This window comes from Microtus pennsylvanicus, chromosome 6 (genome assembly GCF_037038515.1).
Source record: "Microtus pennsylvanicus isolate mMicPen1 chromosome 6, mMicPen1.hap1, whole genome shotgun sequence".
NCBI classification, from domain to species: Eukaryota; Metazoa; Chordata; class Mammalia; order Rodentia; family Cricetidae; genus Microtus; species Microtus pennsylvanicus.
Window position 1 is genome coordinate 51720956 of NC_134584.1, and position 23634 is coordinate 51744589.

The 23634-nt window shown below is 47.6% G+C and overlaps 1 protein-coding gene across 1 annotated transcript; it reads left to right on the forward strand.

Annotated features, from left to right (window-relative positions):
- The first annotated feature begins 14401 nt into the window (after positions 1 to 14401).
- On the forward strand, positions 14402 to 22849 carry Tmem171 (transmembrane protein 171). Its single transcript, XM_075976239.1, has 4 exons — positions 14402 to 14560; positions 16713 to 17432; positions 20574 to 20709; positions 22578 to 22849. Exons 2-4 carry the CDS (start codon positions 16793 to 16795, stop codon positions 22774 to 22776), a joined length of 975 nt encoding a protein of 324 aa, XP_075832354.1. The 5' UTR covers positions 14402 to 14560; positions 16713 to 16792; the 3' UTR covers positions 22777 to 22849.
- The last annotated feature ends 785 nt before the right edge of the window (positions 22850 to 23634 follow it).

A 23634-nucleotide genomic window follows, 5' to 3' on the forward strand; every position in this document is an offset into this window, starting at 1 on the left:
ACATTTGTACACCATGTGAAGGTGTATTGCCATGATTGGTGTACTAAAAAGATAAATAGCCTATAGCTAGGCAAGAAGTGTAGGCAGGATTTCCAGGGAAAGAAAGGAAGAGGAGGAAGAATTGAGGCACACAGAAATTGCCAGCCAGACATGGAGAGGAAATGGGAGGTACAAGTTGGAAGAGAGGCAGTGCCACATGAAAGAACACAGATTTAAAAATATGGGTTCATTTAAGTTATAAGGACTAGTTAAGACAAACCCAAGATAAAGGTTAAGATTTCATAATTAATAAAAAGTCTCCAGGCCATTATTTGCAGACTGGCAGTCCAAATGTAGTCCTTGTCTTAATTAAGGTTTAATATTGCTGTGAAGAGACACCATGACCATGGCAACTCATAAAGAAAACATTTAATTGAGGGTAATTTAGTGTTTGACACTAAAACTTAAAACCATTTCTTTGAGAAGGAATGATTACCAAAAGTTGGAATATTCCATAAGCAGCAATTCTTTTTTTTTATAAATATTTATTTATTATGTATACAATATTCTTTCTGTGTGTATGTCTGAAGGCCAGAAGAGAGCACCAGGCCCTATTACAGATGGTTGTGAGCCACCATGTGGTTGCTGGGAATTGAACTCAGGACCTTTGGAAGAGCAGGCAATGCTCTTAACCGCTGAGCCACCTCTCCAGCCCCCAGCAGCAATTCTTTAAAAGATAACACATTTCACGTGTCTGCTGCATGCCATCAAAAAAAGCACAATCAAAGTATTTAATATATTTCAAGATCATGGCAGGGTCCATTTGAAGAAGAGACAGATGACAGAGGGGATGTACAGTGTGAATAATACTGACATTTAATGTGTTCTCGAATTCAGTGTTGTGTTGATGTTATGAGATCTGGATTGAACACGCTCTCCCGAATGCCAAAGGTCTGGTCACCAGTCTGCGGCACTACTAGGAGGCAGTGTGTGGAAGGAAACTGGATCACTGGGAGCGTGCTCTTGCTGAAAATATGAAATCCCAGTGCTACCCCTCTGCCCCATTTCCCACATGACAAGTGGTGAACAACTCTCTTGCTGGTGCCATCACTCTAAACTGGGGTGCCACAAGTCCAAAGCAGCATGACCAAGTGACAACGGGTGAAAACCTTGAAACTACGAGTCCTACCCACCTTGTCACTGTGTCACAATGTGAAAAGCAGGCTAACACAACTTGTCTCTTACTTTGGACTAGAAATTATAGTTTCAGAGGTTCCATCCATTATGCTTATGAAAGGGAACATGGCAACGTATAGGCATACATGGTGCCGGAGTTGAGAATGCTACAGCTTGCAGGCAGCTGTGGTGTGGGAGGACCTTCTGTCTATGTGTTGCTTTTATTAGTTAACGAATAAATCTGTTTTGGCCAGCTTAGCAGAACAGAGCTAGGTGGGTAAAACTAAACTCAATGCTATAAGAAAGAAGGCAGAGTCAGAGAGACACCATGTAGCCACTGCCAGAGACAGATGCACTGGAAATTTGCCGGCAGGCCATGAGCCTGGTGGTAAATATAACCTAATAGTAAAGGGTTAAATTAAGATGTAAGAGCTAGCCAATAAGAAGCTAAAGCTAATAGGCCAAGCAGTGATTTAAATAATATAGTTTCTGTGTAATTATTTTGGTACTGTGGGCTGCCAGGAAACAAACAAGTGGCCTCCTACAACAATCTGGCACTCCAATGTGTGCCAGCTAAATCCACATAAAACCTGAGAGGGTTTGGAAAGGAATTCTAGACACAAAAAAAAAAAAAAGTTTAACCACATTTTTTTTTTCTGGATTGGCTCTGCTTACTGGCAGAATGTTGCAGCTCCTTTAAGAGAGGTCTTCCTGATTCAGTGGTAGTGTCAAAAACAAACAAATAACAACAAAAAAACTCACACAGTTTCAAAATGGCAGCACAAACCATTTTGGCTCTTTCAGGAGGCCAAGCAATTGAATGGTGTTTGTGGGCCTAGGTTCTTGTATGTCCACTCGGGGTCTGAAGGAATGTAGCTAAGACCATGTCCACAGCTCGGCGCTCCCCGCCTGGGCAGGCAATGGGATCAGGTCTACCAGGCATGTGCAAGCAGGGAAGCATGGCAGATTCCTGCCACCATATGCAGAGATATTTCCAGGCCATGCAGTGTGCTGCATGGCAGATTTAGCTATTACTTAGATTTAAAAAAAAAAGGTTTATGTGCTACATGCTCCTTCTCAGAGTTAAAGTGGAGAGTGCAGATCCTACCTGGTGGTTCCAGAGCTGGCAGTAATGGTACCTCTGCCATTTTGAAAAATGGAGAGAGGTGGAGCCAGCACCCTGTGCTGCTCTGACCAAGCTGCTTACCATTTTAAAAACTCTCTAGGACAGAAAAGGATTATAGATACACAATAGAACAGATTCAGATATAAAAGACCTTTAAATGAGTCACAGTGTGTTTAAAAAGTGTACATAGGCTTGGGAGAGAGAATAAAAAGAGTTAAGATACAGTAAATGTAATATAAAAGAGTACAGACAGTTATAGATTAAAGGAGTAAATATAATAAGATAAATAGTAAACTTGTAGAAAAAGTAATATAATAAAAAATAAGCTGTGTAAAGATGGAATATACACAGAGAGTCTGAATTATGTATATTAATGTGTCTTCTTTGAATTTTTTGACTGTTAAAGAGCTACATAATGAGAGACATTTCATTGTATGGACTGCTAAGTTAAATCAACATAAAGGTATCTATCTTGTCTTCAAAATTTGGGTCTAATGATATGTTGCTTTGGAAAAGAGGTTCTGCTTTTGTTTCCATGGAGAATGAGAACCTATGGAATCCTTCCAGACTAATGTGGTTTGATGGACCAAGACCCCCAAAAGGTCGCCATGAACACCTCCAAAATTACTTTGCCCAACAAAAAGCAGGAAGCAGTTTGGAGAGAACTATGCCCAAATTCCCAAATATTGGTTATAAATGTTTCTTTACATTTAAAGGGGATATGATATAGAGATCGATACTTTGCATTGGTATGGGTCTTAGTTTATTGATACAAATTTTAGGTCAATTTTGTTATATGTATATTTCTGTTCTTGATTAAGGAATTGTGTTTGGGCAGCTCATTTGAAAATGTAATGCATAATTAAGAAATATAGGTTAATAGATAATAAAGTCAAGTTTGTAATCATGTTAGGTTTTCTAGATATATAGAGATATATTTCAGTTAGATAGGTATTCTTCAAATCTCTCAGAGACCTTCAGAATATGGCATTTAAAATGTTTTAAGAAGTTAGGACTTTTCATGACAATGAGGCACATCTGCTCCTGACAGCACCAATCTATTTCAAGAGGATGATGGGCATTGAAGAGGCACCTGGAGTTTACTAGCCATTTGGGCAAGAAACTGTTCTTGTCTGGGACTGCTTGATGTTATGCTGTGTGAGTTGGACATGCAGGACCCACACAGAGATGACTGCTGAAATTGCCTAAAGGTGAGACTGTCCTTCAGGGTTCCTGATTCATGAAAGAAACTGCCATACATTCTGCAGGATACAGAAGAAAGTGACTGACAAACTGCCAATATAGGTGGAACTGTCTTTGAAATTTCCTGCTCCATGGAAAAGTCTGCTGGATACTATGGGCCAGTAGGCTAAAAATGGGTGCCTGCATAATTACAGAAGAACTTTGACTTCTTTTTTTTTAATATGTATTTATTTATTATGTATACAATATTCTGTCTGTATGTATGCCTGCAGGCCAGAAGAGGGCACCAGACCTCATTACAGATGGTTGTGAGCCACCATGTGGTTGCTGGGAATTGAACTCAGGACCTTTGGAAGAGCAGGCAATGCTCTTAACCTCTGAGTCATCTCTCCAGCCCCTACAGAAGAACTTTGGGTGACTGTCCAGGCAGCAAGATGTCTCTGTCAATTCTAGAGTTTTGGAAGTTGCTTACAATGCACTTTCTGTTTACTTAGGTAATATTATATCCTTCTGGAGTCTTTGATGGAGTTGAAAAATAGATAGTTATAATTATAGTTTTCCTTAGTTATAATAAAAGGTAAAGTAGATATAAATGTTGTAACTGTAATTCTTGCTTAATACCTGTCTTGTTATATGTAATTTTACTGTTAAAATTAAAATCTTTCTTTTTATTTAAATAGAAAAGGGGAAATGGTGTGGGAAGTTCTTCTTTCTATATGTAGCTTTTATTGGTTAATGAATAAATCTGTTTTGGCCAGTGGCTTTGCAGAACAGAGCTAGGTGGGGGAAAACTAAACTCAATGCTAGAAGAAAGAAGGTGGAGTCAGAGAGACACATGTAGCCACTTCTAGAGACAGATGTCCTGGAACCTTGCCAGCAGGCCACGAGCCTTGTGGTAAACATAACCTAATAGAAATGGGTTAAACTAAGATGTAAGAGCTGGCCAATAAGAAGCTAGAGCTAATAGGCCAAGCAGTAATTTAAATAATATAGGTTTTGTGTGATTATTTTGGTAGTCTGGGCAGCCAGGAAACAAACAAGTGGCCTCCTACAACAAAACTGGATTGACTGTCTCACTGAGTGAAGCGTGAGAAAAAGACCTCAAAGCCTGCCCCATAGTGTCACACTTCTTCCAATAAGGCCACAACTCCTAATAGTGCCACTCCCTTTGGGAGCCATTTTCTTTCAAACCATCACAGTCCAACAAGAAAGCTTGCTACACTTCTACAGTAGTAGGTTTAAAAATGGCTCCTTAAATGGCTCTTCGTGTTAGTTGTCCATCCCCATATTCCTCCCTTTGCTGTGGGACAGTGGTCTTGTATTGTTTTAGTAAAATGCTGATTGGCCAGTAGCTAGGCAGGAAGCATAGGTGGGGTAACCAGACAGAAGGTATAGGCGGGGCAGCCAGGCAGGAAGTAGAGGCATGGCGACAAGAACAGGAGAATTCTGGGAAGAGGAAAGACAAGGTCTGCAGTCATCACAGTGGAAGCCAGATACAGAGGAAACAAGATGAGAACATCTCACTGATAAAAGGTACCAAGTCATGTGGCTAGCACAGACAAGAATTATGGGCTACTTTAAGAGTTAATAAGAAGCCTGAGTTAATAGGCCAACCAGCTTATAATTAATGTAGACCTCTGTGTGTTTCTTTGGAGCTGAACGGCTGTGGGATTGGGCAAGACAGAAACCTCTGGCAACGTCCCTTTCCCCTCCCTCCCTATTTAATCCTAATCCAGTCCCCCTACCACATCTATTTATAAATATATAGTCTATTTCCCCTATCTTGGGAGATCGTCCCCCCACCCTCACCCCCAGTCCTTTGCTTGATATCTATCTACTGTGGTTATGTGGATTATAGTTGGCATATTGAAGGTTTAAAAGCTAACATGTACATATAAGAGAAAATATACAATACTTGTCTTTTGGGTCTAGGTTACTTCACTCAGGATGATTTTCTCTTCCTATCTCCATCCATTTGCCTGCAGATTTCATTATTTAATCTTTAACAATATTTTAATGTCATTCTCTATTCATCAATTGGACTCAAATATTTTTATGTGTATGGATATTTTGTCTGCAAGTGTCTGTGTACTCTGTGTGTGCCTCATGCCTTTGGAGGCTAGAGAGGGCAGCAGATTCCCTGGAACTGGAGTTAGAAACTCCAGTTGTGAGTGTTTATGTGAGTACTGGGAACCCAGCCCAGGTCCTCTGGAAGAGCAGCCAGTACTTCTAATCTTGGAACCATCTATTCTGTCTGTCAGTGGTTTTTTTTTTCTTTGTTCTAAAGATAAAATTTAGAGTTGGGTAATTAAAGGTGTGGTGTTGGTACACTTCTTTAATCCCAGCACTCAGGAGGCAGAGGCCAACGGATCTCCATGAGTTAGAGGACAGCCTGGTCAAAACAGTGAGTTCTGGGCCAACTGGGGCTACATTGTGAGACCATGTCTCCAATAAGCAAGTAAGTAAGCAAATCAATCAATAAATAAACAAAATTTGCATTCAACTTTATTTCCTGCAAAAAGAGAAATTTACACGCCAAATTATTTTTATGTTTATTCCCTCACTACAGACAAAGCACAAATACACAAAACATTCTGGCTCTCCAATAAGCACAGCATTGAGCAAGAGGAACAGGATGCTACAAAGCATCCCGAACACAGAACAAAGCCTGTGTTAGAGAACAGGGACCGGGAAGATGACTTAGTGGGTAAAGTAGTTGCAGCGATGGTTATGAGCCGCCTGATGTGGGTGCTGGGAACTGAACTTGGGTCCCCTGGAAGGGCAGCAAGTGTTCTTAACACTACGGCGTCTTTCCAGCGCTGTCACCTTCCTGTTTAAAGCCTGTGAGGAGTAAGCAGACCACAGCTCAGGGGTCAGATCTGTCCCTGCTGTGGAACCAAGGACAGCTATGCACTTAAGTAAAGAAAATTCTGGAATATGAAGCTTACACGAAATTCCAACTGAGGTGCGCATGGCTACAGCTGTGTGCCCACAGCCCGGCCTCTTTGTTGATACACGGACTGTCTAGGGCTGTTTGCCAGGGAGGGCAGCCGAGTGGAAGAGCCATTGTGGAGGCCAAATTGTCAGAGGCCCACAGAGCCGGCGGCATTTACTATCGGCCCCCTCCACAAAAAGCTCTCTCACCTGCTTTAAGCCTTGTGGATAGACAGAGGCAGTCCCACTAAGGCCACTTGCAAGAAATAGCGGAAGCTTTTGAGGAAGCCCTCATGGCAGGAGGTGGAAGAAGAGCCTGTTGTCATGTGCTAACATCTGTCCAGTCACCATACTGGAAAAACCAGCACTACCAGAGCAGGAGGGTAAGGCCTGAAGTCACCAACTGGGGCTGCAGCCATTATGCCTGAGGAGCCAAGCAGGTGATAACAAACCAGGGAGCAACCTGGGATCTGGCTAGTGGCACGACAGATGTGGCAGGCTTGGCTAAGGTTCACCTACTTGCTGCCTGAGTGAGTTAGGTCAGCTGGGCCCAGAGAAAGGCTTGGGGGGCTTTGCAACCTTCTGTGGAAAGTGAGCCCAGGAGCACCGTGGGGTTGCATAGCCAGACACCGCAGAGGCCCTACCTCAGCTGGCTCATACAGATAACCAGCTGATTTTTGAGTTGCATTATTTAGAGATTTTATTTATTATGGATACAGTGTTCTATCTGCATGCAAGCCTGCACGCCAGAAAAAAGCATCAGATCTCACTATAGATGGTTGTAAGTACCATGTAGTTGCTGGGAATTGAACTCAGGACCTCTGGAACAATAGGCAGTTCTTTTAACCTCTGAGCCATCTCTCCCTGAGCCATCTCTCCAGCCTGAGTTACATTTTTTTCTAGTATAACTCAGCTACTGAGGCAGAGACTTGGGCGTTATGGTTTGGATCTTAAATACCCTCCAAAGACCATGTACTAAAACTTGGTGGCCAACCTGTGACACTCTTAGGAAGTGGTACAACTGTTAGGTGTGGCCTAGAGGAAGGGAGTGAGGTCCTGGGGATGTGTCCTTCAAAGCAATGCTAAGCCAGTGGCCCCTTCTCCTTCTCTTTGCTTCACTTCCTGGCTGCTATCAGGTGAGCAACTTTAGTCCATACTGAACTTCACACAGGGATGTTCAGCTTTGCCTCAGGCTGGGGCCAAAGAGTTAGGGCCAAGTGATCAGGGATGAACTGTGGAGCCCAAACCTATCTCTGCTCTCTTGTTTATTTCAGGCATTTGTCACGGATTCAGGAAGCTAACCCACACAGCAGGCAATGACTGTCCTGCTAGTTGGGAACCAGAAGACGTAGACCAAAGATTAGGGTATCAGACTGTCCTGGACTGGTAGGCCGCAGAGCTGAAACTACTCACAAGGAAAGAGTTTGAACTGGTGGGCCACAGAACTAGATGAATGCAAGAAGAGAGAAGCAATGATCTAGAGGATGTGAATGAAGGGCAGCAGCAGCAGGGACAGCTGGATGTGCCGGGTCCGAGGCTGATACTGCAGCAGGGACAGCTGGATGTGCTGGTCCGAGGCTGATGCTGCAGCAGGGACGGCTGGATGCGTGAGGTCTGAGGCTGATGCTGCAGCAGGGATGACTGGATGTGCGAGGCGCGAGGCTGCTGCAGCAGGGACGGCTGGATGTGCCGGGTCCGAGGCTGATGCAGCAGCAGGGACGGCTGGATGTGCCGGGTCCGAGGCTGATGCTGCAGCAGGGACGGCTGGATGCACGAGGTCTGAAGCTGATTATTGCAGCTTCTTTTTAGCAGGTGAAGCTGTCCCAGCACCACTGGCCCCAGCTGAGCAGGGGGATGGTGGTATCCAAAGCCCAGGGAGAAGGAAGGACTCAGGGGACAAGGCTCAGATTCCAGGTGGGTCTCCATGTAAAGGCTAAAGAGGAGCAGGCTGAAGGTGAGATTTGGAGTGATGGAGACCAATCAGATGCTAGACAGCATCCAGACAGGCACTCCAGAACACCAATGATGATGATGACAGAAAGGACTGGGAGGTGACCCCATGGGGTGGGGATGGTGGGTCTCTGAACGAGATAATAAATAACCACAGCTCTGACAAAGGGCCTTGAATGTTCTGTAAATACACGGGATCACAGGTGCCCTCATTTAGATTAGCCCGTCAAAGGAGGCCTCCCTGGAGAAGAGCAGCCCGCTGGAACTGTAAAGGCTGAATGGGAGTTTGTTAGTTTGTCCTCGACTGACTGGAAACTGACTGATAGTCAGAGCGGCTTCCAGCTGGAGGCAGAGGGTCCTGGACAGAGCACCGAGCCTGCTACGGGCCATGAATCTGTGCGGTGCTGCGTATTGCCTTTCTGCATCACCGGGACGGGAAGCTGCAGCTGCGTCCACCTCTAAGGTACCGAGCACACACAAAGCACTCACACCTCTGCAAGGTACCAGCCTGGGCTGCCGCGGGGAGGGTGAGCCATTCTGAGGATTCAGCTAATCGTTTCTCCTGGACTTGCCCCAGCACACAGGACGGCAGCTTCTTCCTTCCCTTAGCCAGCCTCTGAGTGAGGTTAAAAAAACAGCTCCTACGAGCGGTGTTCCTTTTCTTCTGTCTGAAACAATATAGTCTCCAGCCCTAGCTCTACCTGCAGGCTACGCTTCCACAAAAAGCCTTTTGTTGAAATGTGGGGCACTGGGGGGGGGGGGGGGCTGGCTTGCTGCCAAGCTTCCTTTTCATTTATCAAACCCTCCCAGCTCTCAGGTGTTAGACTCTTAGTACTTGAAAGTTTTTTTTTTTTTTTTAGGTCAGAAGTTACTGTGGGAGAAGGTGAGGGTTTCCAGTGTGTCACCAAAGTGTGTCACTGAGATGATTAGCCACACCTGGAAAGAGCCTTAACCCACCAGACCCCTGGCACGTGTTAGGCAGCGCTTTGGAACAGCCAGGGCATCCCACCCAGGTCTGAATGAGTCAGGCCATGTTGAGAGCTATCTCTAAGTGCGTCACACAAGCCTCCTTGTCTGACCCTAAAATATCGTAAATATCTATATAGGTAACATCCAAAGGATTCTACCCCCCACCCCAGTGCATTGTCCACGGTCTCTCTAAAGGAAGCAGGAACTAGAGTAAGGCTTCCTTTTTCCCTCTTTTCTTCCTTCCCTCCATCATCTGTTTCCTTGTTATACTTCACTGGGCTATAATTTCAGAGCATGGTAAACTGATTGGACTCTGCCTCAGAGTCAATGGTGGCCACCAGGGAGTGGAGGGGCTGGGCAGAGAATTTGGAGATGAGTCTACAACCCACAGGGAAGGACCTGGGAGAATTAGGGCAGGTGGAACCCGAGCGCTGCCCGCGGACTGGCTGTAAGGTCACATGGCCCTCTGGGGACCCCGGCACCTTTCCCGAGTGCTATAAATGGAGATAACACAAAGACAGACACACAGGACAGATAACACGCGGATGGTGCAGACAGGCTGTGGCCGCTGTGTGTGCTGGGCTGGGGGAAATCTCCCCTGAATAAGTGCAGAAATGTTGTCCTCAGTGAGGCCACAAGGGCTTCAGGTGACCTCTTCCCTCCCGAAATGCATGCATGCATTCCACATTCCTGGTGAGGCAGCCAGGCACTGAGGCAGGGCTTGTCTCAGCTATGCAAAATCTGCAGTACCAGCCAGCCTGCAAATGACTGCAAAGGGTCACCATCGTGTAAGGTTCAGGTGAGGTACTCAGCGTGAACCTTAAATTCTAACCTGACAATCAGTCAACTCCTACCCATGTTTCGGGCTCCTGGGTTGAGAAGAAATAAGAAAACAAAGCAAAACAAAACATAAAAACGACCTCAGGCATACTGGCAGCATTGGCTGTGAAGCCGGGTGGCTGGATCCAGCGAGGCATTTTCAGAGGAGTATCTGGGAGTCTTGGGAATAGTATTGAAACATGGCTCCCAGTACCCATGGTGGGAAGTTCACAACCACCTGGAACACCTCAGGTGACTATGGGCACTGCACTCATATGTACACACAACCCTACACACACACAAACACACACACACTAAAAAAAATTCTTTAAAAATATCTCTAACTATGGCTCAGTTTAGAGTACTTGCCTAGGAAAATAAGGCTCTGAGATTGTTATCCAGCATTACAAAATAAATCAAATAAAATATTAAGTAAAACGAATCAGCAGCCCTAGCTTCTTTGAAGGCTAAGGCGGGAGGATTACTTGTGCCTGTAACTTAAAAGTTCCAAATCTGGCCTCAAGAGCCTGTGCCAAGAAATAAAATCAGATCCTACACTGAGCTCAAAAGACAGCCCAGGTGTCTCCCCACCCACACTGAGACTTCTCACCGTGCTCTTCAAGGCCCCATGGAAGCCGGTGGGCTTTCTCCTTCCTCTCAGTTCTGGCGTTCCTGAGCCGGCTGTGTCGTTTGTGCCCCGTGGTCGTCTCCGCTGTCTTCACCCCTTTGCTCACCTGCTTCAACCACCCAGGTTCCTGCTCTTTTCCAAACACGCCCATCTCAGAGTTTTGCTGCTTGTTTGTTTGTTTGTGTGTTTATGGGTATGGATACTTTGCCTGCGTGTTTGCTGGCACCAGGTGCATGTCTGGGGCTGGCAGAGGCCAGAAGAGGGCACCAGAGCCCCTGGAACAAGTGAAAGACAGTTGTGAGCTGCCCTACAGGTCCTAGGAACTGAATCCGGGACCTCTGCAAGAACAGCAAGTGCTCTTGATGGCAGAACCATCTCTCTGCTCCCTGATGTTTTTTAAGGTTTATTTTTATTTTATTTATGTGTCTGTGTCTATGCATGTATCTGCCACAAGGGTGCTGGTGCCTGAAGAGGCCAGAAGAGGGTGTCCAGCCTCCTGAGACTGGAGTTACATGTAGTCCTGAGCTGCCCAATGTGAGTGCTGGGGACTGACCTCCACTTTGGGTCCTTAGGAAGAGCAGCCAGTACAAAGCCATTTTTCTTCAGCCCCTACACCGCTGTGATCTCTGTCTAAAGGATTCTTTTCTTTTATAAAACTTGTCCTCAGATCCTTTGCTGTACAGCCGAATTCTTCCCTTGATTTAGTGGCTCAATCCAGAGGACTGGAATGAGGCGGAAGTAGAGGCGTGGAATCTTAGAGGCTACTGCACATTTCTGCATATTGCCCTCCTCTGGTGCTTCCTGGCGGGACTCCCACAAGGAAACCCAAGTGCCCCACTGTAAGGACATTCTTGCAGTTCGGCTAAAGGGATGGCTCTTGGCCATGGGGTTGTGATTTACCCTGAAGATGCTGCTCCTGCCCCAGCCACACCTACTCATATCTGCTTTTCCTGTCCTCACTGCGGCTGCAGCCTCGGGAGAGACCCCCAAACCGGAACCACCCAGCTAAGCCACTCCCAGAAACTGACCTCCTTTGTGACCTCCAGGAACTGTGGGAGACAGTAAATCTATTGTTTTCAGCTTCTTTGTTTGGGGGCTCTACGTTAATAGGCGGTAAAAGCGTGGCTTCCTCATTCCCAGCGAGTCTGTGCCACGGCACTGCCCGCCGGTGAGACACCTCCACTACTCGCCCCATTAAGAACAATCCTTCTCCACCTGCTATTCTGCATAGCTTTGTCTCCCCACTGAATTCTATAAGCCAATGTTTGCTGGTGAATAACCGGTGTTCACTGCTGCTCTAATTCTCCTGTATTCAGGGATTGGATGGATCTGAAGCACATCCAAGTTTTGTTTTGTACTGTTTTGTTCTCCGAGATCAAGCCTCATTGTGTAGACCAGGTTAACCTGGAACTTGTTATGTAGCCCAGGATATCCTTGAACTCCTGCGCTTTAACCTCCCAATGGGGCTAGGATTATAGGCCTTTGCTACTGTGCCTCGCTTCGTTCAGTTTTAAAATCTCGTTTTGATGCTGTTTTGATTAGAGGTCCATCGGATGTCCCTTTTCTCACTGTCTCCGGCTGGGGAGGAGCACCAGCTTTGGATCAGGCAGCCCCTCTCCCAAGACCAGGCGTGATCTAGAGACAAGCACCTTGAAGTCATACTTGACAGACCATCAGTTTTCACGGCTTTGGTTCAGCCGAGCAGGCTCCAAAAGACACAAATGGTGGCTGTCCCGAGAGAGAGCTAATCTGATTGTCCTTGGTGCCAGGACATTCAAGGCTGTCATGGGTGGCAAGCCCGAAGTCATGTGGCACCAGAGGGGCAGCTGAATCAACAGGCCCTTTGCAAGCTCATACAGGACTCAGCCAGAGACAGAAGGGAAGAAGGAGTAGGCAACGGGCAGGCAGGGAAGGCTTTGCTCGGGGAAGAGCTGTTAGCAGGCCTGGGGTGGAGGGTTCTAGCCCTGTGTGAGGGCCTGCCTGAGTTCTTAGAATGCCCAGGGCTTGCCTCGATTGTGCAATGCCCACTGGCAGTTCTCTGCCCCTTAACTTGACATGCCTTGGTGCCCTTCCAGGGAATGACTGGTTTATCATGACCCTTTGACCAAGAGAGCCCCCACCCAAGACGTGGATGACTGCAATGTCCTTGGGACAGTTCCTTTATTGATCTGCACAGGGCCCTCCCTGGCATCACAAGACCAAGTAATAAAAGCATTCTCCAAGTTCACAGCATGTGTGTTCTCTGGGTGACAGGTGAGCGCAGGGAAGAACTTTGAACTTTGGGCACATCTGGGCGCTTGCCCCCGTGCAGGCAGATGAGGTGGTCAGTTCAGCTCTGGGCTTCAGTTCCTTCACCGAGTCAAATGGTCAGCTAGATCCCCATGCACTATGGCCCCGACCTGCCCAGGGAATTGGAGAAACAGTAGGGAACCACGGGCTGCAGGTATAAGGCAGGGACTCTGCAGAGTCGACTGGGTGCTCAGTGCTGGTATTTGTCTCTTGTGAGAGACTGCCTTGCTAAGAGACTCAGTGCTCAGAGCACCCTGACTGTGTGAAAGCCCACATCTGGCCCATGAGACAAGGGCCCCCCTCCCCTCCCATGGCTGAGAGCCTCCCCATGAACCCCCATTTCACTTTTCCTATTCCACCAGTCCCAAAGCCCAGGTAACTCTCCAACCCTCTTAGACCCCCCGCTGTGATTCCTTTCCTCACCTTTTCTTACCAAGCCGAATTTATCAGAGGGAAGCTAGCAAGAATGGAAGGCTTTCAAGGAGACAGGAAGTTAGTGAGAAAAAGCGTGGCTGGGAAAGTCCCCAGAGCTCTGGGTGCCTCCGTGCTTGGGTCCAGAGCACACTTGACTCACTTCTCACAGCGGCCTGACCTCTGGTGTGGAAATTAGCACAGTTGGATACTTGTCAACTGTCACGGGGCAGGTTACAAATAGCACGGGGATTAGCAACCCCATCAGAAACTCGCGGTCAAGGTCAGGGAAAGTTAACAGTTTAATCCCTGGAGCACCAGGAAGGGTGTTTTATGGCTGCGTGCACATACATATATTGCCTGGACAGGACAGGGTGACACACTTGATGGGGATCCACTTCAGTCTAAGAGCAAGGCTCTCAGGTTGAACGCTGGAGTTCTAGATCCCCTGTCTCGCTCTCTAGCCGGCCCAGGTGTTCCCATACCCTGTTGTAGAAAGCTCCCTCCGGGGCTCTAGCTCTGGCGACTCCCACGTCAAGATCTCAGAGCAGTAGAAGGGCCATCTCTGCCTTCTGAGTGGCAGTGGCAGCGGACGGCGGGACCCGGCTCAGCCGCGGATTGGGATCCTCGGCTTTCTCTGTTGCTCTCTCCTGTTCTCAGCTCTTCCGCAGCTCCAGGAGCTCAACACCTAGGCTGCAAAGAAACAGGTGCCCCTCCCAGCTGCCCGCCACGTAGCCCCGGCTGCCAGGGGGACAATCTCAACTCTGGTACCCCCAGTTCGGTGGAGCGTACCAATCTGCTTCTCCACCCCACCCCCGTCCCTCTCGTGCACCGCCAAGTCTTACCGCCCCTAGTTCTGCGCTCGGGCGCTTCGCGCCCAGGCCCCAGGAGGGCAGCACCCGGCGACGGCCAGCTCCCACCGGTCAGCCCTGCCCTGCCCCGCCCGGCCGCCGTGCCCGCGGACCAGGCACCGCCCGGCCCTGTGCACACGGAGGCGGCCCTTCTTCCGCGCCCGGACGCGCAGAGGGTGTGCGTGGAAGCCAGGCGTGCGGCGGAGAGTCCCAGGATCAGCTCAGGTAAGCGGCACCCCGGGAACTGCTGCAACTCCCCGCAGACACTTGCTTTTCCTGGCTTGGTTTTGCCAGCTCTCCCGAGCTTTGGAAGCAGAGAGATGCTGTTGATTTGGGACTGTCTGACTTTTGGAAACATCAAAGGAGTGTTTATGAGCGGATTTGGCTTTGTGGGGTTGACTCTGGAAAAGTTTTAGGTAGAAAAGGTTCAGTTTCTTAGGTACTTTTCCATCTATGTGAATGTCCCTAGGGAAGACGTGTTTTAAATTAGCGCGATGCTTTAAGTCTTCCGTCTTCACAGCATCTTTATGGAATGTGACTTTTCCAAGTTTGAGAAGAAAGCTTACTTCATCCGTTTCCTTTTTTCCCCTCCACTTCCTTCTGGTTCTATTGCACTTTCCCTGGGAAAAATTACTTTTCATGATGGCTTTAACCGATTACTTTCTTTACCCAAACTCACCTTCTTACCTATGGTTTTGGTTTGACAAGAAGGTCTCAGCCATGAACTCCTTCCTGTGATCTTGAATATGAATGGCAAAGTACGTTTTAAAGTTTTTAAAAATTATTTTTGCCTGCATGTATGTCCGTATGTGGATACCCTGGAACTGGAGTTACCAATGGTTGTGAATGGCCATGTGGTTGCTGGGAATTGAACTCTGGTCCTCTGGAAGAGCAGTTCAGTGCCCTTAACCACTGAGCCATCTCCCCAGCGCGATGTTTTAAAGTTTTTTTCTATTTGGATATGTCCTTCCTGACTTTGGATGGTGTTCGTGAGTGGTACAGTAAGTTTCACTTGCCCAAGCGAAACAAGATCGCTTCAGAGAAACAAGATTGTTCAGAGACCAATGCTGTGTGACTCAGCACACCGTTTAACCATAGCTTAGCTAAGTTGGCATATAATACGATTTTGTTTTATTTTGAGACAAGGTCTCTCTATTACGTAGCTCTCTGGCTGTCCTGGAACTCACTCTGTAGACCAGGCAGATCTCAGACTCAGAGATCCTCCTACTGCCTCCCAAGTGCTGGGATTAAAGGCGTGTGCTACACGCCCAGCTAGTATGAGTATAAAATACACTTGAAGTATTGGCCTTTTGTGGTTCTGTGAAAGGTTCTTTCCCCCTGTTCCTGCTTTTCCAGGAAGCTTTGTGAGTCTTTAGTGCTTTGTAAGCAAGTGCTTTGCAATGTGTCTAAGCCTCTGTGGCAGTGGGTGGCGCTGTGGCGGAGGGTGAGTCTTTAGTGCTTTGTAAGCAAGTGCTTTGCAATGTGTCTGAGCCTCTGTGGCAGTGGGTGGCGCTGTGGCGGAGGGTGAGCCTTAGCCACCTGCCCTGGCCTGTCCCCCTACCAGAAGGCACTGTCTACCTCCACAGTGCGACTGGACTTTACCTGTTGTGCCCGATTCTCTCAGGTCAAGCCAGGGTCCAGAAGCTGAACTGCCAGTGGGGTTGGGGTGTCTCTACAGCCCCGGAGCTTGCATCAGATAGATGAGCCATAGAATCACATTTTGACAGAACTAACTTAAAAGTCCACAAACCCACTGCCCTTCTGAACTACCTCTCTGTTATGTTGAAGCTGCTGGCACTGGGTTGTGTGTCCATTCAGCCTTAGCACGAAGTGAGAATTGGAAAGGCGCGGGAGTCTTGAATGGGAAGTGGCAAGTTAGTAACTAGACAAAAATTTACCGCAATTCTCAGAGCAGTTCTGACTTGATACCGGGGGCAGCTGTATATCAGATATTCTTTCCATGGCTCTTCCCTTATCTGCTAATTATTATTATTATTATAGCCTAGAGACATGAGTTTGTAAGATTTAGAACAGGAAAAGCCACATTCAGTCATTTTATTTATTTATTTTTAAAAAGATTTCTTTATCTCAGAAGCATGGTAGTTGAATTTCCTCTTTTTTGATATATTCATGAAATTACACATTTGGAGTCTTTGAATGCCAGTTCTCCTGACTCATAGGCCAAGTCACTGTTCTACAGCAGACCGATTGCATGACATTCTGCCTCCTAACAGGTCACCCTCCTGTGATTTCTGCAATGGTCAGCAAGAGATCACAGCTGGTTGTAGATACCTGTACCCGCTGTGATTTTGCATTTGTTATTGTTCACAGTAGATACCTGTATCCGCTGTAATTTTGCATTTCTTATTGTTCACAGAGCCTAAAGCTGCGGGAGAGAAGGAAACGTATTTCCCCTTCACGTCGGAGAACAGCTAAGGAGCCTTTTCTTTTCTGGCCATGTCTTCCATAGGAACGACTGAGCCAGATAGGGACCAGAGGGACACGCATGTCAGCAAGCTCATTTTCTTCCTCTTCATCCTCGGTGCCGTCCTGTTGTGTGTGGGAGTCCTGCTCTCCATCTTCGGCTACCAGGCATGCCAATATAATAGGCCCCTCTCACACTGCAGCATGGTGCTAAAGATTGCTGGGCCGTCATGTGCCGTGGTGGGGCTTGGGATTGTGATTCTGGCCCGCTCCCGGGCACGCCTGCACCTGCGGGAGGAGCAGCGGCGAGGCCACCAGGACCCTGACCAATCCTTCGTCTGTGGGGAGAGCCGCCAGTTTGCCCAGTGCCTCATCTTCGGGTTCTTATTCTTGACCAGTGGCATGCTCATCAGTGTGCTGGGTATTTGGGTGCCCGGATGTGGCTCAGAATTGGGACCGGAGTCCATGAATGAGACGGACATTGGAGAACCAGAGCCCCAGATCTGCAGCTTCCTGTCTCTGCAGATCATGGGGCCGTTGATTGTGCTTGTGGGACTGTGTTTCTTTGTGGTGGCCCATGTTAAGAAGAAAAATAACTTGAGTTCCAGCCGAGATACCTCTGATATGGAAGGGGGACACGCCCACAGTATGGAGCCTGTCCATATCACCGTAGGTGAGTCTCGATCGTTTGTGCACTGGTTCAAGTCACAGTGGATGTGGCTTCAAGGCTTCACCAGGCTTCCCTAGGTCTGGTCCAGACTTCTTTTCTCAACTCCACAACTTTCTCTGTCTCATACATGTGCACACACCTGAGCACACAGGTAACCCACCACCAAACACACACACACACACACACACACACACACACACTACTGTATTGTGGGAATTCTGCTATCCCCAGCAACACTATTAACACAGTGGCTCTCAAGCCCCCCTCCCCTCCATGCTGTGACTCTTCACAACAGTTCCTCGTGCTGTGGTGAGCCCCAACCATACAATTATTTCTTTGCTACTTCATAACGGTAATTTTGGTAGTTATGAGTCAAAATAATGTAAATATCTGTGTTTTCCGATGGTCTTAGGCGACCCTTGTGAAAGGGTCATTGGACCCCAAGAGAGTTGCAGCCCACAGGGGTGGAAGGACAGACAGATTTGTAGACTGTACTATCCTAAGCTAACCACTCTGGTTCATCTGTTTGTGTATATCTATGTCCACAGCAACAACACAAGTATCATAAGAGCTAACACTCACAGGGGCTCTAATCCTGCACACGACCCCCGCCAAGATTCAGTCCTGCTTAAAGTGAGCCATGAAGGCAGATTTACCATCTCCACGTGAAAAGCAGGCTGTCACTTGTCTGCCCTGAGGGCTTCCTTTACAGGACAGTATATAGTTAAAATGAGCATTAATTCCAGTTCCTAGAATTACTAAAAGCGTCCTTGTTTTTTTTTTTTTTTTTTAGATCTAGCTATTGAGACATGGTCTCACTCTGCAGCTCTGGCTGTCCTGTTACTCACTCTGTAGACCAGGCTGGCCTCAAACTCACAGAGATCCACCTGCCTCTGCCTTCCTAGTGCTGGGATTAAAGGCCTGTGCTACTATGCCCAGCTAAGGTTTATTTTATTATTATCATCACTACCATTATTAGTATGTGTGTGTAGGGATATATCCATGTGAGTGGAGGTGCCTGAGGAGGTCAGAGGAGGGGGTTTAATCCCCTGGAACCGGAGTTACAAGCAGTTGCAAGCTGCCTGACGCTGGAGCTGAGAACTGAATTTGGAGGCCCTGAAGGAGCAGTCCATGCTCTTAACCGCTGAGCCATCTCCGCAGCCCAACCACCAATATCCTCTAAAAACCAGTTGAATCCAAAGAGAACCTTTCCAGTTTGTCAGAGTGGTAAATGGGTCAGAGTTCATCCACCATCTCCTCGTGGGAGAGCAGGACTTCATTCATTTTCTGGGCTGAGGCTACAGGGGCAGGGGGCAGGGAGGGCAGACGTTGCCAGTTGGAAGTGTTTCTTCCTCTGGCAAATAAGTGTCCTTAGCTGGTGACAGAGATGAAGGTGCCATCGCAAGGTGTCACAGGCTGAAGGTTTTGTTCCGTGTGAGGCGGCACTTTAACATTGGACACAAGGGCCACATCCTGTCCTTTTTGTTCTCCAAGACAGGTGCTGTTCGGCTTCAGCCGACAGCTGTGGCAGCTGAGCCCAGGGATTCTGAGTTTGCTTAGGGCTATGGTCACTGGCAAGTCTCCTCCCTACAAGGAAGGGACATTCTCTTTCCTACATCCTCCTGGCACTGTCACCTGGTGGTGCCAGCCTATCAGAGTCCGTCCTTCCCCGGTTCTCTGGTAGCAGAGTTACTACCTGTCTAGAACACTCTGGGCAGCAGCCGTGGTGGTATGCCCTGGAAACCTACAAGATTGGGATTGGAAGACAAATTAGAGCTTGTTTCTGGCCCCTCGTTTCTCTTCCTTAGAACACAGGGGTGTTCTCGAGTGAACAGAGACACAAAAGCAAACTTTGTAAAATTTGACTACACCCATGCAGCTCAGGCGGAGGTGGGGCACGGCGTGGCATATCGCCACGTGAGCAGAGTGCTGTATTTGAGCAACTCCACACATTATCTAGCAGCTGGATTCTGATGAATTAAGATTATCACTAGAAAGCAACGGGAGACATCCCTGGGAAGTTGAGGGAGCGTGCTATTGACTCTCGCAGATGCGTTAGCTCAGGTGTGCCTGATGAGGCCGACTCCATATTGCCCCTGGAGCACTCAAAGCTCGGAACTAAAGGCCAATTTAAAAAAAAAAATGTGGTAACCTATATGTATCCCAAAAGTTACTACTTCAGCACCAGGCATAGTCACACATGTGTTTAATCCCAGCACTCAAGAGGCAGAGGTAGACAGATCACTGTGAGTTTGAGGCCAGCCTGGTCTACATATAAAACTCTAGGCTACACAGTGAGACCTTGTCTTACAAAACAAACAAAACAAAACAAAACAAAAAGAAAATCAACCAAAAATAACCAGAACAACAAAAAACTTCCTGGCTTAACCCTTTTTAATTTTCATTTGCTTTTGTGTTCTTTGAGTGTGTGTGTGTGTGTGTGTGTGTGTGTGCGCGCCTTCATACGTGCACACGTGTGGTGGTGAGAGCTGGTGATGCTGGGCATCTTCCTCAGTCACACTGCATCTTGTGTTTTTGAGACAGGGATTCGAACTGCCACCAAATGGTTGCTAATTTGGCTAGGATGGCTAGCCAATGAACCCCAAGGATCCTTGTGTTTGTATCTCCCCAGAGTTGGGGTTACAGGAACATGTCATTCTGCTCAGGGTCTTACATGGGTGTGGGGATTTGAACTCATGTCTTCTTCTTGTGAGTCCAGAACTGTACTGACTAAGCCATCTCCCAGTCCTCTTTTAACTGTTTTAAATACACAGTATGTACAGTTTATTTATATATATATTATATATAATGTAGTGTTATATACATATGTATCTGCGTTTATATAATATACAGTACATACAATGTAATGTCATTAAATACACTCAAGATACTGTAATACTAGCATCACCATCAGCTTCCAGAATCTTCCCTTCATCCCAAACAAAACACCTGTTAGACAGGAGTTCAATCCCTTCCCTCCCAACCACAACCTATTCTACTCTACATGGAGGCACCACAGGCCTGTTGCTATCCAGACCTACCCCAGAGTGCACAGGGAGGTTTTGACCTTTCATGGTGTGTGTATTGGAGCAAGACAGAAGTCATTAATTTTGTTGTTTTTTTTTTTCTGATGTGTTTCCCCAGGTGACTCGGTGATAATATTTCCGCCCCCTCCACCGCCTTACTTTCCTGAGTCTTCGGCAGGCACTCGACCTCCTGGGCCTAACAGTTTGCACCACAATGAAAACCCACCTTCCTATTCCAGTCTTTTTAACTATGGGTAAGACTTCCCTTTCTTCATCTGTGGGCCTGTGTCGCCGGTCCAGGTCTTTGCCTGAGTTCAAGCCAGTCTAGCTCTGGTGACATTAAAGTGCCGTGTCTGATGTTATGTCAAGAGTTCCTGCCTTGATTCTCACACTCAGCCAGGAAACCTTGGGTAGCTTGTAGACAGAGTGATGAAGGGTTGCTAGGAAACCCCTGAGCATCTTTATTGGTCCTATTGGACACACCTGTCACACTGACAGCTTCAAGGAGACTGGAGGCCTGTGCTCTATTAACTTGGTTGCTTCAGACGGCAGAAAGGTTCAAAGCTCCAAGGGTCATGTTCAGAAGGATTTCAGTATTCTAATGGAGGAAGTCCTGGCCTGGCCTAGCTGGGCCTCTCCATCCATGTTCAGTTGCCCCTGGACCTCAGAGCTTCGAAGAACAATTGAGAGACAGATGCCCCATGCCCCACTTCACATCAAAAGCAGGAAGGAGATTCTCATGGGATAGTCCTGAGGCAGCAAGAACCCAAGACAGACTGAGAGCGTAAGAGGAAGGCTGGTCTCAAGAAAGCAGGGAGACACTGACCTCCAGACCTCAAGAAAGGGGGAGACACTGACCTCCAGAGTGAGTGACAGGGACAGTGAAGGAGGTCACACAGACTAAGGGGAGATGAGGGTTTGCTGTTGATGGAGGGAGCATGAGAACAGACATTGGAGGGAGACTTCCCGGGCTGGGTGTACCGAGAGAGGCGGTACTGATAAGGAACACCTAAGACATGATAGAAGATGTCCAGGCTTGAGTTCTGGGCAGTGCCAGACAGGGACAGGGACCAGGGTGTAAATGCAGCTGTTGCTTCAATGGAGAAAGACCAGGCAATTGGAGAAAGACATCTAGCAATGAATGCTGTAATTTTTCCTCCAACGGATAAACTTTCCCAAACCTAAAACCATGGCTAGGGGCTTCAGACAAGTCTCTGTTGAGGCTGCAATATTGATTTCAGTACCTCCGGGTCTGGTTTGGCTTGCATTATTTTCCGAGTTTCACAGTCACTCTAGGCGAAAGGTAGTGCAACCATCAGAATATTATTGACGGATCATGGAGATGCATAAGGGTGGATCAAAGATCACCCAATTCTAGTCCCTTGCTGTTGGAGCCTCTCCAGGGACTAGCGTCCCTCCCTGACTCGAGCTTTCAGTTTGGTTTTTAATTTTCCATTTGCACGTGTTCATGGACCTTGTATGGCCCTCAGAAGACAGTGTGTGCCAGTGGCACTCCAGCTGTCTCTGCATGATGTCAGAACCTTTCTGCTCAGAGCCTTTTCACTGACAAGAGCCCGGCAACAGGAGCCACGCTGTCTTAAGTTCCAGCCAATTCTAAGACAAACAAGAGATAGGAACTGGCAAGATGGCTCATTGAGTCAAAGCATTTGCTGCTAAACCAATGACCTGAGTTCAATCCTGGGGACCCACGTGGTGGAAGGGGAGAACCAACTCTTGACTCTTCTGACCTCCACACGTGCACTATGGCACCTGTGCCACACACTCGCACACAGAGACACAGACACACAGCGCAGGCCTTTTTAAAAAGAAGAAATTAAGGCGTAAGGAAAGCAGATCTATAAAACACAATAAGCAAGCATGATGGTGCATGCCTTTAATCCCAGCACTCGGGAAGCAAAGGCAGGCGGATCTGTGAGTTCAAGGCCAGCCAGGACCACATAATGAGACCCCGTCTCATCAACAACAGCAGTGTAGAATATAGGAGAAACAACTCCTAGCCTGGTTTGAGGCTCCTGGAAGTGTGACATTCAGAAAAGTCTCGTGCTTAAGGGCTGTCCCTGTTTCCATCGTGTCCCCTCATAATTTTGCTCTTTCTTTCTAGGAGGTCCCCAACTCCTGAGATCCAGGGCGCAGCCTCTGAGAGAGAACGGGAACTCATATACACCATCTCTGGCCCGGGGTCACCCTCCGAGAGCTCACACCCTGGACATCTTCCGCTGGATCTGCCCCCTAGATACGAAGAGAAAGAAACTGCCCTAGCCACGCCCTCGGATGCACCTTCTGAGCCGTCCCCACCATGAATTATGGACTACAGTTTTATACATTTCATGGATTGTTATTTTATTTAATTTTTTAATAAAACATACAATAACATTGGCTGTGTTCCCATTTTTCTGCCATAACATCAAGGGAAGTAGCCACATTTTAGGTTAGGTCCTGCTGCTGGTCTTTCAGCCCACAGGTGCGGTGAAGCACCTTCGTGCAGGTCACCAACAGGACACCACCCTCCAATGTCAGGGACTGGTGGTTCTGTTTGTACTGGTGGATAAGGTACCAGAGGCTCAGGGAGATTAGTGGAGTTTTGCAAGGTCACAGGACTTCTGATGAAGAAACACACACACACACACACACACACACACACACACACACACACACGAGAGATCAACTTTGGATGTTGTTCCTCTGGAGCTGTCTGTCCCCTTGTTTTTTTGAGACAAGGTCTCTCATTGGTCTGGAACTCATCATGTAGGGTAGGCTGGCCAGGGATCCTCAGAGCTGGGTTCCAAGTATGCCACCACACCAGCTTCTGCATAGGGGTCCTGGGGATGGCATTCCGGTCCTGCTGCCTGCAGACCTAACACCTCACTGACTGCGCCATCAGCCCTTAGCTGGTTTCTGGAAACCAGGCTATGAGTGATCGGCGCTGCCAGAGGCCAGCCAGTTGTCTCCATTCTGTCTCCAGTGTTATTCGCTTCGGAAACAAGGGATGAAGTTGTTGTCCTAATTTCTCTATCATGTTTCATCCTCCCCCTCTACTCTCCCCCCCTTTCCCATTCCTCATTCCCTCTCCCTTCTTTAGGAGCCTCAAAGCCTCAGAGCACAATGGGCAGTTTGGAGCCTCTGAATCAACTGGGATGCGATTTCCCTGGAGACTCCGT

What these genes read in the sequence shown, in the direction of transcription:
- Tmem171 (XM_075976239.1), top strand. Translation starts at nt 16,793, where the DNA reads ATGTCTTCCATAGGAACGACTGAGCCAGATAGGGACCAGAGGGACACG. An exon ending in GCCTGTCCATATCACCGTAG is followed by an intron (nt 17,433 to 20,573) that starts GTGAGTCTCGAT and finishes GTGTTTCCCCAG; the next exon opens with GTGACTCGGTGATAATATTT. An exon ending in TCCAGTCTTTTTAACTATGG is followed by an intron (nt 20,710 to 22,577) that starts GTAAGACTTCCC and finishes CTTTCTTTCTAG; the next exon opens with GAGGTCCCCAACTCCTGAGA.